Below are 20,210 nucleotides of genomic sequence, written 5' to 3'. Positions count from 1 at the left end.
ACGTTTAAGGATCAATCATTGTAATAGCCTATAATTCCACGGAACTAATTGTAAGTCGCTGCAAATTTGCTTAAGTTAATGGGATTATTCTGAAGCTATCTGATCGTCCTCAAAGTACTCGGAAGTTCACTGAATATCATTAAACTATCTAAAAATATCTAAATTTAGTTCTCTGGAATTTCTTGAAGATATCGCTGCGAGCTAAAAGTTCTCGTTTATTTTTATATATTAATGGAACTTCGTTGATGTTCTCTAATCAACTTAGCTAAATTTTCGCATTTTTTTAAGTTCTTGCATGATATAACACCCTTAAAATACTCTCACGTTTTCCGGATGTTCATACAATTTCCAGGAATTCTCTCGGAGCTTTGCTGATGTTTTCGAAAATTCACTGAGTTTCTCGAAACTTCTTTAAGGCTTCTAATATTTCCAAGAAATTATTTGAACTGCCCTTTGATTCTCTGACCTATCTTGATGTTCTCGAAGCTTCCATAAAGCTCTTAGTTATATTGAAGATCTCGGTTCTGCTCGGAAATAAATAAAATTCCCGTAAACACCTTGAAATTCTCTGGACTTCTGTGAAGTCATAAATTCTCTGGAGGTCTCTGTACTTCCCTGAAATTCGCAAAACATCTTAAGGGTTCTCGATTTGTTTTTCATCACATCATGGCACTATCTTAAATGTATCTAAATTTACGATTATAGAGTTTTCCCCTACTAATGATTTTGAACTAAAACTTGTGGTTTGATGAATTTGATTAATTTTAGATGGATGAAACAACTTTCCTTCATAAAGCACTTTGTATAAATGCGCATTATTTTTGACATACTTTTCCTCTGTTCGGGACATGGACCAGCACTATTGAGAAATCATGAAGTATTTGGTTTTGATACAGTTATCATCCTTGCCCTCATCGCAAAGAATCAATTCTAATTGAAAGGTTCCGCAATTTATCCCCTTCGAAGAGTAAGAACACCATCCAAAGGCACGTCCCTTTGTCAGCCAAAATTTGGATTCCTTAGCAACAAAATTAAGCAATGACATCGATAATGACCATGCATCAGAACCCTAGTCTCAACCACTTCAAACTAGGGAACAACGATTAGAACATTAGGAATCACATAGGTGAAGACTAACTAACTCATTTTTCCCTTGTTTCAAGAACATTTTCGGCCCAGGCAACTCGAGGGCTTATCACTATTAACAAGGAATAAAAATTAACAAGGATTAAGGTGTGTTCCTTTGATTACTGAAAAATCCTGTTCCCCTAGTTTGAAGCAGTCAGGACTAGGATTCGGTGGTAGATCTTACATCCCGTAACGTACCACGAAAAGATGATCTACCCACCCTACCATACCATTTATATTTAATATGCTGTAAAACGCTCACCTGATTTTTAATCGGCACCGAGTCCGGCTGCAGGTGTTCCGAGCATGAAAACACATACACCGTCTTGCCGTCGAGCGCTTGCTCCAAGCAGTACTCATGCGAGGAGAAAATCTTCCCGGAATCAATCGTCACCGATCCGGTGTCCTCGTGGAGATTATCCGGTTTGAAAAATCCCGCAATCACGTGCTCCTTGCAGTCGGGAAACTGGAAGCTCACATCCACGTGCGGAGAGGACACGATTTTGGCACCGAAACTGACGTGTGACTGGTCCAATTTAACACATGTCTGATTCGCCCGGTCGTAGGCAAAGTTTGGCCCACAGCAGCGCCATACGGTGCTTGTTTTCTCGGGAGCCTGTAGCGAATCCATTCCATTATCCCGAGCGCACACCAGAGCAACTTTCTCATCCACGCAGTACTCCGGCGAAGATATAAGCGTGTGTTTTTGACTCAAAAATAGTGACCCGTTACCCATGAGCAGGATCTGATCGGTCGTGTAAGCAGTAACCTTACAGCCCTCGGGCCTTTTGTCCTCCACGAATATCATGTGAACGGGAGCTTTGCCAACATCGGTGTAGATTTGATTCTTTGCTGGGAGGAATATCTTTGGAACCCACTTTTGAATGCCACCGGCCACGCACAGCTGCTGTGCATCGTCGTAATAGTCGCCGACCCTACAGCACTTGTTGATATAGACCGGTTGCCGTTGAGCGGCTTCGGTGAAAACGAACAGAACTGCCAGTAACGAAAGTAGGGCATGCATTTTTGGCGATGCAACGATTGTCGACACCAACAAGTGCAATCTTTTCTCTTTCATCTTGCTTCTTTTTTTTCTCTTTGCTTGTGCTACCGTGTCTGAGACTTTCTCGAACTTAAACCTGCGAAGGTCTTGCTATTGCTTGTGGTTTTCACTCAATTTTATTTTTTTTCAACCTTTTCTTCACTCACTCATTAACTGCATTAATTCACTTTACGCACTTTTTTTCTTTTCTTTCCGCTTTATTCCGCGCACCTGATTCGGTCTCTTTACCGCGCGATTTCAACCTGCTTCAGAATACCCTTCACTATAATGCACTTGTTGATCATTTTCTACTTTCTATTGCACGCCTATTGCTCTTTTTTCTCTCTCTCTCTCCAAACAACACCTCAAACGGAAACAAGCACTTGCCGCAAATATTTTGCCGGTTTCTTCACTTGTTTTCTTCCCTGTCTCGACCCAAGCAGAAATCGTGCATCGTGATTCTTAGTCACAGCTCCCGACGAGAGCCGTCACGTTCCACCAGGTCCAGCGATAATTAAACACAATAAATCAGCTGCCTATAGACATGCCATGCAGGCGTGGATTGCATTCCAGTCGATGCGACGCGGTGAGTCTCCGTTAGATTTGTTTGAATAGTTCAGTCTTTAATTCTCGCTGAAAGGAAAAAAGAAAAGAATGAACGATTAAAAACGAAAGAAGACGAAGAAAGCTCATTTTAATTATCTATTCAAAATGTGGTTCTAAGTTGTTAACACAAGTGGTGATTCTCTATCCGGGGCCGCCGGCAATTAAGAGCGGTCTCATCTCGATTCCTCTGCTGGCCTTTAGCAACACTGGTCGTCATAAAACTCGAAATTGATTCTGATGAAGCGCAAACGATGACCATGCGTCTCCGTGACAGTAGTGTAGCAACAAGAGGGGAGATGCATAGCTGTTCCCAAAAACAAATCTCCACATTGAACAATGATTACCAGTGTAATTCAACGATAATACTACATCAACGGACAATGGAAGAACGAAAACCAGTCTGCAACCTGGGACTGGAGTGTGTTAACCGATCGACTAGTGTGATAGGACAGACCCGCCGGTTGCACTGATAATTGCATTTTATATGGCCCACTACCGAAACAACAACTGCATGCATATGTTCAAAAATTTGGTCGCCCGGCTGCAATCACAGCATCTAGCGGCGAGACACACTGTTTGTAGGAATCCACTGGAGTGTGGTCATGCGCAGGTCCTTTTGCAGGTCGCTTTCGCTGCCGAAGGATCGGACGAAAGAGCCTTTCACAAACGCGAACCGGAGCTCCGATGATGGGTGATAGAATAAACTAAACTGCTCTTCATCAAAGCAGGCGCTTCTCGAATGGACAAACATATTGGAACAAACAACATAGAGGACACGACAGGACACACTGTGTTCGACCAATAGCGAAGGTGTTGTTTGTTTTAGTCTAGTAGGCTGATGAGGGAGCAACGACGGTAGGATAAAGTGTGATGAAGCGATAGTTCCATGGCGTAAAGTAGGATATGCCTTTCGTTGAAGGATAGTTATCCGAAGTCACCATTTTAAATCGAGCCTTAAGTTTGAAAAAGGACTAGATCCGTGAAATACATTCGAAAATGGCCAAAAACTACCAACATTAAAAAACGGTGTGACTTAGCAGAATTTTACTGAAGTTCTTTTTTATAGTAAATTTGGTGTACTTTTAATATATCAAGTCGAAAAAATAATTGAACCATGTTTTGGATACTTTTCCAAAAACTAGAGTTTTTTCAAAGAGCATCACATCTTAACCAATCATAAAACAAATTACCTCGCGACGATCATTTTCAAATGTAGGACCTTGCTAGTTAAACGTAGAACACGGTCAACTTCGGGACGGAAAGGTCAGGTATGGTTTTCGGTTTGAATCGGTTGAGTGGAATAAAGGGACTAGCTCATCGCATGTTTACCCCTCACCATCCCTCTCCAAATGGGGAGTTTGAAATTGCTCGTATACCTATTATGTTTTCGTCGCGGTTTTTCAAATTTTATCTGAGGATAATTTGCCAGTTTTGAAAATCGATAAAAATTTTTGAAGAATAGTTTTTCTTTTTATGGCCGAAAGAAGGTTATTTTCTAAGTGCGTTTATGACCGGTATTCAGATTACAAGTAGAGTTAGATTCGAAAAACAAATTAGAATACAATTTTGTGCAAGATTAGCTTGTGAGACCACCGAAGCTCCGCTTTATTCAACTAGTTTTACCACTATTTGATCCGGAAAACAACCAGCAAAATGGAGCGGCTGTTCGGTAAGAAAATGTCTCCGGACGAGATGATGCGCAAGAACCAGCGGGCTCTGAATAAAGCGATGCGTGATTTGGATCGGGAGAAGATGACAATGGAACAGCAGGAAAAGAAGATCATCGCCCAAGACGGTTTTATGACAGGTGGGCGGGAACTCACGGTCTCCCAGTGTTGGTGAGTTCTTTGCCGTTAATGTTCACGAAAAGTTCACTATTTTGCTATACAGAAATTCAAAACAAAAATTTTTATCTGCGGATTTGAACAGTTTTTGACTTGTTTCATACTACCGGAAGGAGTATACTGGTCACAAATGCCGTACCAAACTGATTTCCTACTCAATTAATCAATCTTTGATGTGAAATTCGCTAATAAACACGAGGCGCATTTCTTATAGCAAACATGCCATAACAAAATGGGCATGGTTCATTTAAGTAAACAAACTAACACTTCTTCCGACTGTGGCACCTATGTATTAGCCGTCTCGATCATCGCCGACATCAAAAAGCTGGCCAAAGAAAATCAGATGGATGCGGTCAAGATTATGACTAAGGATCTGGTCCGGACGCGACGGACTAAACATAACCACGAGCAATGACGAGGAACTGCATCTCCAACCCCATCATAAACAAGGAGCGGATGCATCCAACGAAAATTTTAAGCGCAAAAGAATCATTACCAACATAGGAGAAAATTCGGTAAGATACTTCCATTGCATTATTTTATGATTCTTCAATATTGTACAAATATTTACACATTACACACAACTACACATAGTAACTCGGAGCGTTTGGTACGGTATGTCCACGCATCCTTCCAACCCTGTAGATTCAAGAAATGTTCCCATTCATTTCCAAGAATTATCTTTGCGGCAAATACAGTAGGCCTGGCCGTATTGATGTTTATATCATATCTCAGATATGCTGTAAACATCAATTAGACAAGAAAAATTATTAGAACTCATCTAACCTAATCATTTTCTAGGATTAGATTAGATTAGAGCATCACATCTTGACCTATATTGCAATAGGTAGCATTCATTGTCGGCTTAAACATATAAAAAATTTAAAAAAAAAAACTGTGAGAAAAAATATTCTAAAGTTTTTATTTTAAATAAAAAAAAAGGTGGAAATTAGTTTAGAGAGCATTTTGACGTAGGACTACGTCTTTGATTTCTATATGGGGGTACACTTAGTGAAAACCGAAAATAGAACATGTATAAATTAAGAAAGATATTGAACGTTAATAACTCTGCTGCCCCTGGTTCAATTTCAATAATTTTATCACCAATCGATAAGAAATATGGCTACGCATCGATAACAATGCTTCCGAATGTTGATTTTCTACAAGAAACTATTGAAAAACTGGTAAATGTCCAGCATTGTCCAAAAGCGTCGAATTAACTAACAAATCCACCAATTACCTACATGCATATGCTGCTTCCCCAGCACAGTCGTCAGAGAGTAGTAAGTAGACGAAACAAGTCGAAGTGGCATTCGCCTCCGATCCTCAGGCGCGTGCGAATAGGGCGGATGGAACTGCGTAATATTTTGCACACTCATCGCCATACTCAGAACCACACGCTCCCAACGACCACACCACTGTGTGGTGGTGTTCGGTCGTCGAAATTAGTAGCAGCAGTAGCAGCAGTAGCAGTGCTTTCGGCGTGTGGCGTTGAAAATTGTTCTCCAGTAACAACGAAAGGCTGCCTGCAAGCAGCGAGCTGCAGAGCCCACATAAGCAACCATCAAAGGAGGAAGAAGCTGCACCGCTATGCTATGGATCGGAATCAGTAGCTCTTCGTGAGTCGCTGCGGGTCGGTCATCTATGCCAAGCGTGTCACCTTCGCTCCAAACGACATACAGCTCGACAGCCTCATCTGTGTTGAACACCCAGCTCAGAATAACTCAACCATCACTACAAAACGGTCCTTTTCAGAGCCACGAAAAATTTGTTAAGAGTATTATTTGGACATTGGTCAAGGTCATCAGTTCCCGCAAGCAGCTAGCTATCAAGGCTCAACCTGCCTATAGAAGGTGTGGAATTGTAGGCCTAAATATATTGGTGCAATTAGTTTTTCCTCGGCTTTCATTCCGCACGATTCGTTTCTTTCGTTTAATCAATCACCCTTGTAGTGACGTCAAAAAGATTGTTTCAATCGGCGCTTACATATGAAATTTAATTTGGATTATAGAATTTTTTGTTTGTTACCAAAATTTATGAATGGTTTGCCACTAAATGTTGAGATAATTTATTGATTATTGAATTATCACACTGTATACCATGAAAAATCAGCCTGTTTGTGAGTTTTTGCCTGTTTTCAAGTAAGGAGTTATCATAAAAAACAAATCGCCAGCTGGTATTTCCCGGCGAATTTACAAATAAATAAAATCAACAAAATCATCATGCAGAACTAGCTAGGATTTGTTTTACTTCATATTTCACAAAATTGCTTTCGAGTGTTAAGACGTCGTCTCCCGAAAAGTTTACATTTTTCCCTCTACCAACACATACATGGCTAGATAAATCTCCACAGGATCTATTGGCGTTGACGGTACCGTTGAAAAATTTGCTCTTCCAGCAAATATAGACAGTGTCTTATGGGAACTTTCGATGGTGTGAAAGGATAGTACAAAATCCGCCATGTTTCACCCACAGTCTGACTTTTTCTTATGGATTTTTTTCATAGGAGTAAAGAGCTACAGAGTCGCTGTCATCGCCAATAGATTCCACGCAATTTCAAAAAACCAAAATGCACAGCATTACGAAAAAAAAGTCAGGTTCGAGGTAAGGTTTCGACCAATAGCAGATAGATTTTAATTCTAAACAAGCCAAACGATTGGAAATTTATCTACCAATCTGCTAAAATTAACACAAATGTCCAACTGTTGCAATGGTGATCAAAATTATCACTGAATGTCTGAAAACAGCGCATTCCCTAACACAGACTTAAAAATCGAACTCGATGCGATCCCACTGAATGGTGCTCATTCAATCACCGTAAGTGGTGGTGTCCAGTCCAGCAGCAGCAGTAGTAGCAGCAGCAGCAGCAGCAGGAGCAGGAGTGCTTTCAACAACAACAACAACAACAACAACGAAAGGCTGCCTGCAAGCAGCGAGCTGCAGAGCTCATATGAGCAACCATAGAGAAGGAGGAAGAAGTCCCACCGCTAGGCTAGGATCGGAATCAGTAGCTCGTCGAGCTTAGCTCAGCATTACTCAACCATCACTACAAAACGGTCCTTTTCAGGACCACCATAAATTTGTTAAGAGTATTATTTGGACATTTGTCAAGGTCATCAGTTCCCGCAAGCAGCTAGCTATCAAGGCTCAACCTGGTCTCTATAGAAGGGTGTGGAATTGAAGGCCCGAATGTATTGGTGAGATTATTCATCGTCCGACCATTTTCCAGAACACGCTGGTAGAAAGTGTTAAAAATCCATATAGAATTTGAGAGAAGTGGGAATAATTCGCTTTGGGTGTATATTCAGTCCCCAGAAAGCCAATAAAATCAAATTTGTAAGAAAATGAGCTCTCACGAGTTCAATCTCTCGAAGTCCCTCCTTTTTTTACATATTCTGCACAAACGATACTTTCCGCCCCGCCGCATTTATATAATTCGGAAGGAAATCCTGTGAGGGGTGAATTGAATACTCTTTAATACAAAAATGCACAAAACTTGAAAATTCATAAATAACAAAAAATTCAAAATACACCTTTTAAAGTCGGGTAGATGAATCGAAAATACTCAAGTTGACAGTCCCTTGGATTCTCTTCATCAACTTTCTCTTTGAAATAAATACTACAAATTTGATACGCTTACAAATAATAAACGGAAAGAGTTAAGGTAATTCAGTGCCAACATTTCAAAGGGGCGTAATTGCTTTTGTAAACAATGACTTTAGCCGTCAATTTCTCGTGAATGAAATTTTACCGCTCCAAAATTACAATGCTAGCTGGTAGAGGCCTCCCTTAGCTCAGTCGGTAAAGGCGCAGCTACAAAGCAAGACCATGCTGGAGGTGGCTGGGTTCAATTCCCGGTCCGGTCTAGGAATGTTTCGGGTTGGAAAATTTCTCGACTTCCCTGGGCATAGAAGTATGATTGGACTTGCCACACAATTATACCAATGCAAAAATGGTACAGGCATCGAAAGCTCTCAATTAATAACTGTGGAAGTGCATCTAGAACACTAAGTTGAGAGCACGCAATAAGCTAATATGCGATATGCAATAAGCTTGAAATGCAAAGAAGAAGAAGAAGAAGAAGAAGAAGAAGAAGAAGAAGCTGGTAGAGGAGACATTCCCCTACCTGCTGGTGTCATTATTTTTCATGAGAGAGCTTTTATTCGCGAGAAATCGACGGCTAAAGCCATTGTTTACAAATGCAATAACGCCCCTTTGAAATGTTGGCACTGAATTGATAATTGATCAATTGATGAAAAAGAACTAAATGTTCACATTTGTTCCGTCCACTAGCGGTCCTACGTCAAGCTTCCGTTCATGCCCCTAGGCACAGACCCTTCTACTTTTTTTTTCAAGTATATCCAGATGCTCCATACAACCATTGGACGAACATTTTTAGAGTAACAGTTTTCTGAAGATAAGCTTAAAATTTTTCTATAGGCCCTTTTCAAAATTAAGGCTCGATTTAAAATAGTGATCTGAAGATGCAAAATGGCATGTTTGGACATGAGGAACGTTTCTGTAAATATTCAGCAAAATCAAAATACCTTTACGAAAATTTATGGATTTGCGAATTCGTCTTATGCGAAGTATTCGATACAGTTATCTATCACTCCTTCGCTCCAATGCCACGTATTCGATACAGTTATCTATCACTCCTGCCCACGTTTCAGTATTTCATAACCTGATACTCCAAACCGCCTGGCTCGCAGTTCCTTCTAAAATGTTTACTGGCGAGTTTAGATAGATTTAGTGTCATATTCACAAATCCCCTCGCATTGTTGACTCGATCAACTGCTGAGTATCCAAACAAACGTCCACTTTCGTATCCGGCTGCACTAAGTAGGTTCGTTCGGTGTCGTTAGCAGCATGATCATTATAAAATAAACACTCGCAGCTCGCCCTCTCTCGGTGGTGGTGGTGAGTAATCGCGATCGATTGCTTGGATCCATTTCGAGCGGCGGAAAGACACACAGAAAGGTTATTGTCACTATATTTTATAAGCGTGCGTCCGCCTGCAAGAAAGGTTGTAGCATTTGTTGGCGGACGACGGCGATGTGTGATCGCTGGTTGCTTACTCGAGCACATAATTCAATTAATTAGTCACACACAGTCCGGCGGATCGTCTTTCTTTCTCCCTCTTTCTCCCAATACTAGGAATATACCGCCAAATGTCGTACGCTCGCTAGCCCAGAAGGCCATGCGTTTGAACGGCTGCGAGAAATGCTTTGGTAGCAACCAACTGAAGGAATGAAAATAAACATGTGTTTCTATCAACGCATGCAACTGATACCGGTACCGTGACCGGCTCGTACCTTGTGTCTGTCTATCTAGGCCTAAGGAAGACGATCAAGGGGGGCGGTAGGCTAGCAGTGGCACGCTAAACGGCAAAGTGGCCCGTTTTTGAGGGATACACGATCGCGATCGACGAGGGTAACGCAACTGTTGTGTTTTGACAGTTATTTATTGGGGGGGTACTACGATCGCCATGGTGATCATTACTTTTCCCCTCACCTCGTCATTAACTATACCTCATACGACGTGGTTTCGTAGTCAGAAAAGATGTCTCTTTCACTGACTGTGTTGTGTGTTGTCTCTGGTTTTGCCATTTCCCGTTTTTTTGGTCATGTTCGTCTTTATTTTCGATTGTCTTTCTACGGGGGTTTTTTGCCTTTTGCTTCGTGTAGCAAACCCAGCAACAACAACAACAATCAACCGGCGCGCCATTGGTTTCGCACCGTAGGCGAACGTAGAAAAATGTGTGAAATGCAAAACATGTTTGTGAGTCGTCGTAATCGGATCGAGTAGAGCGAGGTTTCCCAAAACTAATTCACACACACCAAACTAAACCAAAGCAGCTTATGGGAATTTAACTTTGCTTGATAATTAATAGAACGAGTTTTATGTTTCGTTTGAAAATTTATGTAAATCGTCCCTTGCTTGACAGTGTCGCTTTCTGCTTTCTGCTAGGTGCCTTGACCTTGGGCGTTTCGCTTTTCGATCATGGTGTTATGCTAATAGTTATAAGGAATCATGGGAGCTAGGTCTTTGACACATAATAAATCGATTTCCGGAACGGTGCCTTAATGGGCCATATTTAAAACGGTCGGATGCTTTTTGGCGGCATCATAGTTAATCGGCCTTTACAAATCTCCGTACAAGGAAATCTGCTTATTACAAGCAGGAGTGGGTTATTAATAGGTTTTCTGGTTTCGAAGCCGTGAAATATTCTTGTGATAAAAGGAAGCAATTTATGGACATTGTAGAGGGTTGGTAATTTATGACAGAACAATACAGTTTTGTTTTTTTTTTTTTGTTAAAAGGAAACCGTTAATTGATTGGATATTGCCTGATTTGGAAACTTGTACGTCGTGTTCTAGTATAAGGAATAGTTGAAAGTTGATCATGCCTTATGTCAACATTTGCCATTAAGATTAGCTAGGGCAAGTAATGTGATTTACCCTGTTAGGGGATTTTCAAAGTCAAAACAGTCTATTAAAAATCTACTACGCAGCATTTAATTGCATATTTGGAACAATGAAAACAGGTGACAAGCGGTTCTAATGACGATCAAAATAATCTTTCGTCACTTTTTATAAATATAAAGTAAAGGATTGTTATGCATCAATTTCTTATGGAAGAAATTTTGAATTTTGTGAAGATAACGGATTGAGATCATGACTTCAAGATGCTCAGAAACGGATCTTAATTCGGACTGATATGCAAATTTAAAATAAAAAAAAATTCTTGTGCTTTATGAAGAGGCTTGTGTGGGTTGATTTATTTCCTTTAAATTCCGTTATAATTGCTTATCTTTTGACAGATTCGCGTATTTCGTCTACTACTTGCAGACTTCATCAATGCGAAATACTCATCAGTGCCAAGTACTCAATAATTTAAAGGAAATAAACCAACCCACTCAAAGCTCTTCATAAAGGGATTCCGTTAAGGGGTTCGACAAATTTAAAGGATTTCTTGAGCCTATTTTTAACGACATTTCCGAATGACATTTCCAGATCAAATAGGATCGATTAGCTATCTAGTTTTATAGAAAAATAGTGTAATATTCTGTGGATTTGATACACCACCCGAGTGCTGCAAAATATCGACAATACACGATGATATTGACAATTCTGCTTTGGTCACTCACTAACAGTCATCGTCAAGGCAAACCATGTCAACAGTCATTGACATTGCTATCAGTGACGAACATGTGTAGATTGTTTTATTAACTAAATTTGTAACGAAGTTAAATGACTTAAGCAACACAATTACATGGAGCCAACACAGAATAGCACTTTTTGTTACCAGGTGAATCTTTGTCTTTGACGAAAAAATTAATGAAATTTTGACGAAGGTATTTTTAAGGATCAAGTCTGTCAGTGACTATAAATTTAGACTGTTAATTTTGTCAATATCACGTGAAAGTCTGTCAATGACAATGACAAATTTCAGCACTGCACCACGCAACCTTTCAGTTTCTATAAATTCCATAAATCTCCATAAGGATCGAGTAAACTGGGAACGAAAAGCGTCGTTTCGTTAGAGCAATGGCCACGTGAAACTTTGGGGAAATATCCCAATATCACAATAGTCGACCACATCAACTGACCTGACCACTGACGACCTTCTCCAATGTTCATCAAACTTTACGTTACCACTCAGCCCTCCTTAGCTCAGTCAGTAAAGGCACAGCTATAAATCAGGACCATTCTTGAGGCGACTGGGTTCGATTCCCGGTCCGGTCTAGGAATTTTTCGGTCTATTTACTATTTACTAAGGTCTGTATCCACATTGGTGTCCGGACCTTCAAATCACTGTAACATTTGAAATATTACACGTAAGAGTGAAAAATTTCGATGAAAGTTATTAATGAAAAAAAACTATAATTGGTGTTTACATTCCATGTTAAGTGTTCAAGATGCCGACGAATGAAAAACACGTGCGCGAGCGGATTTTGTATGGACGTAATGCAAATCCTGACTTTTCAATACGAGAACTTGCAAAACAAAATGGACGGTCGTGAGGAAATCGATAAGTGATAACAACATTGGACGTGCTGATCCGAGAGGTGAAAAGAATATTGAAGGAAAACTCGAATCTCTCTGTTCGAACCTCAAACGAAGTGACAGACGGAGCTGCTCGAAAACTTTGGTGACGAACTTTCTTCTTCTTGTTCTTCTTCTTCTTCTTCTTCTTCGCATTTCAAGCCTATTGCATATCGCATATTAGTTTATAGCGTGCTCTCAACTTAGTGTTCTAGATGCACTTCCACAGTTATTAATTGAGAGCTTTCGATGCCTTTACCATTTTTGCATTGGTATAATTGTGTGGCAAGTCCAATCATACTTCTATGCCCAGGGAAGTCGAGAAATTTTCCAACCCGAAAAATTCCTAGACCGGACCGGGAATTGAACCCAGCCACCTCCAGCATGGTCTTGCTTTGTAGCTGCGCCTTTACCGACTGAGCTAAGGGAGGCCCCTTGGTGACGAACCTGCTATTACAATTTTTCAGTGTACCACATGGCAACACTACTACTGGATTGTACTAGCATGTTCACCAAATGTACTAGAATGTTGTGATTCTATCACGTTCACTCTACTCAAAACTGAAATGCATAAAAAACGACAAAATGATACACTCTTTGCACACTGTCAAAGATCATTGCATACAAAATCAACTTTTTTCAAATCAAAACAAAAATACTAGCCCATCTGGTGGCTGATGGCACAAGCTTCTACAGGGTGTCGACTCAACGAAGAAAGCAAAATTCCCTGATATTCTCTGATTTTCCAGTAATTTAAAAAAAATCCAGGTGCAGTGTCTACCCGGTTTTGGCAACCCAACCCCATCAGCTATAACATTCCTCAGAATATTTTATTGCTCTATGGACATTTTTTTTTCAAAAATACCACACGGACGTCTAACCCATGAAGAGTAGTCCAGTACAATTTGAAATTAAATAAAGCGTTCCATACATTTTATCAGCAATTCCATAGAAAAAAGTTATAGTGGGTCTCAGAATTTCATGAAAATTGGTATAGTTCTTCCTTATCAAAAAATATTAGACTCGTATTTTTTTTATTACGCCATTAGGGTGACCATTTCCGTGTTAGGGTGGACCAAAAAATCATTTTTTTTCAAAAATGTCTTTTTTCAAAAATTTATAACTTCTGAACCTCTCCGGCATCGCTTATTTTTTGATATGTTATGTAAAATTAAATGATCTTTCAATTAAAAACACTAAAATAAGAAGCTGTTGAAGACCCTCGCAGTAAAAATCAAAAAAAAGCATTGGTAACATATTTTTTCCTACAAAATCAAATATTTCTGAGTGTTTCATAATTTTTCTTAAAACTACATAAAAATATCTTTCATTTGAAGGGTCAATCGTAAAAATCGGTCGAGAGGTTCAGAAGTTATAAATTTTTGAAAAAAAGACATTTTTGAAAAAAAAAAATTTGGACCACCCTAACACGGAAATGGTCACCCTAATGGCGCAATAAAAAAATACGAGTCTAATATTTTTTGATAAGGAAGAACTATACCAATTTTCATGGAATTCTGAGACCCACTATAACTTTTTTCTATGGAATTGCTGTTATAGAATGCAAAAAAGACAGGAACGGGAAGGATCCGCATTCTACCCAAGGGCCATAAATTCATCCAAATCTCCAAATCATCTTCATGGTGACCAGCACATCTCGATCAGCAATTTTCCCATTTTTCTCCAGAAATTTTGGAAATTATCCTAAACCGTATTTTAATTAAGCACAAAACTGTAAGCGATGAAGCCGAAGGTTAAATGGGTAATTTCTAAGACAGCAGCACCTTTGGTGGATCTTGAATTTGGATTTGCGACAGGTTCGAAGTCTGCACAATTTATGTATGAAAATTTTGCTCAAAACTTTACAGGCTTTTATTTGATTGTTCTCAAGTCTTTCCTTTCACAGAAATCTTTCCAGAATTCTTCTAAAATAAATTTGAAATTCTCTCTGGAAATCCCTTGAAATTATTTTTATAATAGTACAGAAATTCTTAAAATTCATCCTATCTTCGAATTTTAAACTCTTTCTAAGAATTCACTGGAGCTTCAATTTTTTTTAAATTTGCTTGAAATTCTCCGTAGAATTCACCTCATGGGTCTATTGTGAGCAAAACTTGTAATCACCCTTCCCTGCCAACACCATCTGGCAGGGAAAATTCTCCCACCGAGAATTGTCTTCAAATTTTACTCAGAATTATCTTGGAATGCTCCTCTAAATTCTTCTGAAAATTGCATGGAATTCTCATTAACATTCTCTAGAAATTCCTTTCGAAATGCGCTTGAAATTATACTCGGACTTCCTTATAGATCTTCGCATAATTAGTTTGGAATTGTACCCTCCTCCGAGGGGGGCGACACATCTAAATCTCAAGTTTAAATTGTTAAACAAATATCACACTAGCGAATCAATCTTCGAACAATCTTCTTTCATTTGTCGCATCTACTTGCATCGCTCATCAATTTTTTGCAGGAAATCTTCAGAATTGTCATCAATTTTCTTTCTATCTACTCAGCGTGCGCGTAGCTAGCCACAGCAAAACACAATCTTTTTTGCATCGTAGATAGAGTCGTCCCCCTCGCCCTCCTCTCAAAATTCGCGTTCCTTGGTATTTTTCGAGATTCCTGTAATCCTCTTCACTCTTGGCAGATCTAGTAAAAACTCACCTAGAGGTTTTCCTAAAGCTACCTAAAAATATTCTTTGAAATACCTTGGTGTTATCGCTAGAGTTAATTCTAAAATCAGCTCAAATTTGCTTCGGAAAAAATTCTAAAATTCTCTTAAGTGTTCTTAAAAGTGACTGTAGTTATCCTGAAAATCTAGATCAGTCCAAGGGTCTTTTTTTTATTATTGGGTATCAAGCTGGAATAAATTTTGCATCTATCTTTGACAATACAGCAAAAGGACTAGCCTATGTTGGCAGCTTGAACACTGGATTCCGTGTGTATTGTTTCAAGATAGTTATAGAAAAAATGCTGTGAAATCCGTTTCGAACGAAATATCTTAATTATGTAAGTTACGAAAACCGCGCGAATTCCGAAAGCCGTGCGAGACAACCGAAGCGAGAAAAAAGGGTTATTATCATTTAAAGAGTGCCACCAAAATAAATGTGATAGCCTATGTTGGCAAGTTGACAGCCACCAAAGGTTTAAACTGCACCAAAACCGCTTAAGGAACGACCTCGAGTCAGTAAAACTGTTTAGAACTAAACATCTAAATTACGTAAGATACGAAAATCGCGCAAATTACGAACGCCGCGCGAGACAGTCGTAGATAAAAAAACAGCTTATTATCACTATAAGAGTGCCACCAAAATAAATGTGAAAGCCTATGTTGGAAAGTTGATTAATTTTGGTTTCCTCCCTAGATATTCTACTTATTTTACTATTGAACTTTGTTTCAATTTAGTTATTTTACCGCACGTATCAATCATTTCAAAATTTCGCGATCGTACCGAACAAATTCTTAACTACATCAGCTTAAAACACTTTTGGCATGCTCTACCGAATTACGAATCACTTCTGGGTAAGCTCCGCAGACGTAGGCGCGTTGATTCCGACAACCGCGAAAAGTTAAACATGCATCAATACCACATAAGGAAAGATCGATTTTACGTATGGTTTAGTTCATAGATTAACATTGACTGCTGTTTAAAATGCAAGTACTTGAACACTAAGAAATAAGTTAACTCAAATGCTTTAACCGCATATATCAGAGATTTTGCGTATTGAGAGAATAATATAGTTATCGAGTACAATAAACTCAGGGGAAAACAATACCTACAAAAGATTAAAAGTTTTCAATTGTCACAAACCTCTACTTTTACTTATTTCCTAAACTATTCCTCTCCTTGTTAATTTGTTAATGCTATTGGTTTGCTTGCGTTTTCTTATTGAAGTTCAAGACTAAATAGGAACATTTATTCTACAACTTTAAAGGTTAGTTGCCTCACTAAGCGGACCCCCCTTATCCTAATTCTTTTGTTAATCTTCTTAATGTTATTAGACTTTCTGAAGTTTCTTATTTAAGTTCATTTGATGATTATAATATCTCATTGATCTAATTTAATAAATAATTGAAATCTCTAATTCACCTAATCAATCATGCTTTATTAAGTACCTGCACTTGTGCTTGTAATGAAAAATTAAACGTGTTTGAAGTACTTTTGATTCTGACCTATACCTATTTATTATATTTTAGTTCGACCCAGGTGACACCTTCAAGTGACTACAATGCTTCACTTTAAAGTTAGTTTCTTAGCTGATTTTTAAATTATATATGGTATATGCTCCAACGTCCCACAAAATTACGTATGGATATGTCACAATAGAAGCACGCCACAGTGGAAATCCCGAGCCATAGTTCAAACACTTATCATAAATCAAAATGAAGCACGCATTAGTTAGTTACAATACCATGTACAAAAATGGTGTTTAACTTTGTTCCGAGTAATACCTCAATGAAAAGAACAATGAAAGCTTGTCACGCAAGTAGAAGGAGTACTGTTGGGCACTTTCTGAAATATTTCAATAGTATAATTGCCTTCCAAACTTAAATAAATCTGCGTAAAAATAAATAAAATAAGAGTTATGTGCGGCAAAATCCGCCAGTATCGCACCCAACGTCAGTGCCTATACGTAAGCGTTCTACGACGCGGCTCGCAAACAAAGGAGTAACAAGTGTGATACTATCACTGCTGGACTAGATCTTTGGTTTTCTCATGCAGTGGTTCATCAGAGAGGGGAAGCTTAGTAATCCTCATTGCCTGCCCATGACGCCATTCTATCGCGGCATGGGCTGGCCATAAACCTACCGTCTCCAACACTCCACTATAAAGCATGAAATTAAGCCCACCAACGCAACAGCAAGGTGCAAAAACTAGCCAAGGGGAGGGAGGGATCTAGACCAGTCCAAGGGTCTTGAAATCTTATTGTTTTCGAAGAGAGGACGAGGTATATTTTTCAAGATTTGTCAACTAAATTCATGGGATTTTCCCGGTGACTTCAAATTTCAGCTTTTTCCGGTTTTCCCGGTTTACACTCACTCTGCATTTCACATATGAAACACTTATTTTTAATCCCATTATATTTGTTTTGCCTTGAGCACATTTTGAGACCCAGCAGATTGATCAACGCATTTGAATTGAAAAAAGTTGAACCAGGCCCAACTCTTCAAGCCAATTGAATTCAACTGAATTGATCAATGACTTGCCTTATCTAAGCCCAGCTTAACTCTTAATCATTCTTGCATTTAGTCAAAAGCGCTCCAATGCGCTCAAGGGATTGTTTTTTGTTGGACACAGCTGGATCGAGCAGACGCAGAATCTACTTGAAGGTTAAATTTTGTCAGACGCAATTAGGAATAACATCTATTAAGAGATGCACATTCCCATTATACCAGCTTGAGTAACTTTTGCTCCACTTGCAAAACCGCAACATCAAGCGTTGAACAACGAGTAATTAACTTGTTTGAAACTAGCGAAGTCAGCCATACTTATTAATATCTGTATCTGTCATAAAGAAATATTTCCCTGACTTTGAATAAAAATTCCCTGACAATCCCTAATTTTCCAGGTCCAAAAAGGAATTCCCTGATATTCGCTGATTTTCCAGATAGTCGACACTCTGTTCTAAGAAAATTCTATTACAGCGAACCACATTATTTTAAATGATTTCTTCGCCAGTTAGTCGTCTGTCATCTTCCAAAAATGTTGAGCCCATTTGGCTGAAATCTGAAACTACACTGGCTCTTTGATGTTTACATGGGAATAACTATGGGACAAGTGACCGGATAAATCACAATTTTACTTACAGTTTTAGGCTACAATATAAATGCCAGAACTTCACAATTCTCCTAACGGAGAGATTTCTAACAAAGCTTGGTACAATTTCGAAACCATAAAATGCAGATAGTCATGCACGCAAAATCACTCCTCCAATAAAAGAGTATAACAAATTGGTGCAAATTATTGCACCGACATTAAGTTTCACAGCAAAGCAAAACTGTTGGAAACATTATCACCTCAAGAGATCAACAGCAGTTCCCACAAACGTCCCAACAGCGAGGGATGGTTACCTGCTGAAATTGAAACCCTTCCTTTCTACCTTCATAAACATGAGGACTGCTGCAGACTTGCTCGTCAGATCCTTGTTCTTGTACGTTGTGGTCGTTTTGTAAAATGTTCCCCTTTCCAGCAGAATGGATTTTGTCACCTCCGAAACCGAAGCGATAGGTTTGACAACATTGAATTGAATTACATTGCACTGCAATTTCTAATCATCAAGCGCCAATTGGCTACCCTCAATTTCTTCAATTTTTCATTTCGCGACATAAGAAAAAATAACCAGGTCGTCAGCCCCAGCTTGTGAGCGCACTGCACACGAATGTCACTCTTAAAAACCGAGACTCTGACAAAATGCAACCAACCAGAGTGCGCGCAACGTATACGAACGAACTGCATTTTTTCGTAATGATGGATGTTGATCAATTAAATGCAATACCGTTCCGCGCCCCCTCTTACGTCTCCGGCGACACGACGATCATCACCACCGCCGCCATGGGTAGATTTTTTTTCTTTTATAATATCAGTGTCTGCCTGCATCACCCCACCAGCCGCCGACCGGCCGACCAGCAGACCGGCTCTGTGTGTCCGGGGTCCGGTTCGCGCGCGGGTCTGTCTCAGCCAGCCAGCAGCACACACGGTTGCATCATGTGATGACAGAAGGAAGAGGGAAAAAAACGGATCACAGATTGTGCACCACAGGGCAAAAAACCGGCAGCACCATCAAGAAGAGGTCCACGAGGAGACAGAGAATCACAACACTAACTTCTTCATGTTTCTTCCGAAGGCTAATGATTTTGATCTGTTTTGTGTACCTTTTGATCTTGTTTTTTTTTTTTCTATCAACTTATCAACCGTCTTTTTCCCACTCACACAGGTGATCACCGATCTTTGTCGATCAGAAGATGGTTTTGTTTCACTACTCCAACGCTGGGTTTTTTGCCTACCTTCTTCTTCACTACTCACTCGATCTTTTGTTTACACCGTTCTCGATCACGAATCAATGTCGAGCACCTTTACTAAACATCACTACTTGAGAAATTCCGCAAATTCCACAATGATATTATTGTTTCTTCTGAACCACTACCGAAAACACCGGCATAGAAAGGTCACACACGCCAAACTGTCAACAAACAAAATCCACGGTGGTGGAAATAAAAACGACGATCGACACGAGTGAAAACGCACCCCCTCTTCTATTGCAACATACACGCACATCCGCGACGACGAAGCGAGAGCAACTGAAACAAACAGGAAAACATCGACGCGCCACCACGCGCGACAGTTCGTGGACGGAGACCGGCAGCCAGCGAGATTCCCGAACACCACTACACATCCACAGGCAGCCACTCGGAGCCGAACGGAACATAAACAATCGTGTAGCTACACGAGGGCGGCTGTTTAACAGGCTGCACCAACACACTCTCGAGCGCGGCACAGTGGTGCGCCCAAAGAATAAAAGTTCGTTAATATTGCGTCAAAG

The 20,210-nt window shown here is 39.7% G+C and overlaps 1 protein-coding gene across 3 annotated transcripts in view; it reads right to left on the bottom strand.

Annotated features, from left to right (window-relative positions):
* mthl1 (methuselah-like 1) overlaps positions 1 to 19,952 on the bottom strand; it is a 268,410-nt gene extending 248,458 nt beyond the window's left edge. For 2 of the 3 annotated variants that reach the window (XM_065238525.1, XM_065238537.1), the window contains exons 1-2: positions 19,543 to 19,952; positions 1,391 to 2,803 (exon numbers count right to left, since the gene is read on the bottom strand). In XM_065238525.1, the coding sequence (XP_065094597.1) occupies positions 1,391 to 2,206 (816 nt within the window). In that variant the 5' untranslated portion in view covers positions 2,207 to 2,803; positions 19,543 to 19,952. The remainder of the gene's footprint in view (positions 1 to 1,390; positions 2,804 to 19,542) is intronic. The other variant, XM_065238533.1, reaches the window with a different exon arrangement.
* Positions 19,953 to 20,210: the final 258 nt, after the last annotated feature.

Source organism: Ochlerotatus camptorhynchus, unplaced genomic scaffold (genome assembly GCF_037179485.1).
Source record: "Ochlerotatus camptorhynchus isolate MF236.1 unplaced genomic scaffold, CSIRO-AGI_Acam_v1.1 ptg000045l, whole genome shotgun sequence".
Classification (NCBI taxonomy): domain Eukaryota; kingdom Metazoa; phylum Arthropoda; class Insecta; order Diptera; family Culicidae; genus Ochlerotatus; species Ochlerotatus camptorhynchus.
This window is presented reverse-complemented; position numbering and strand designations above follow the sequence as displayed.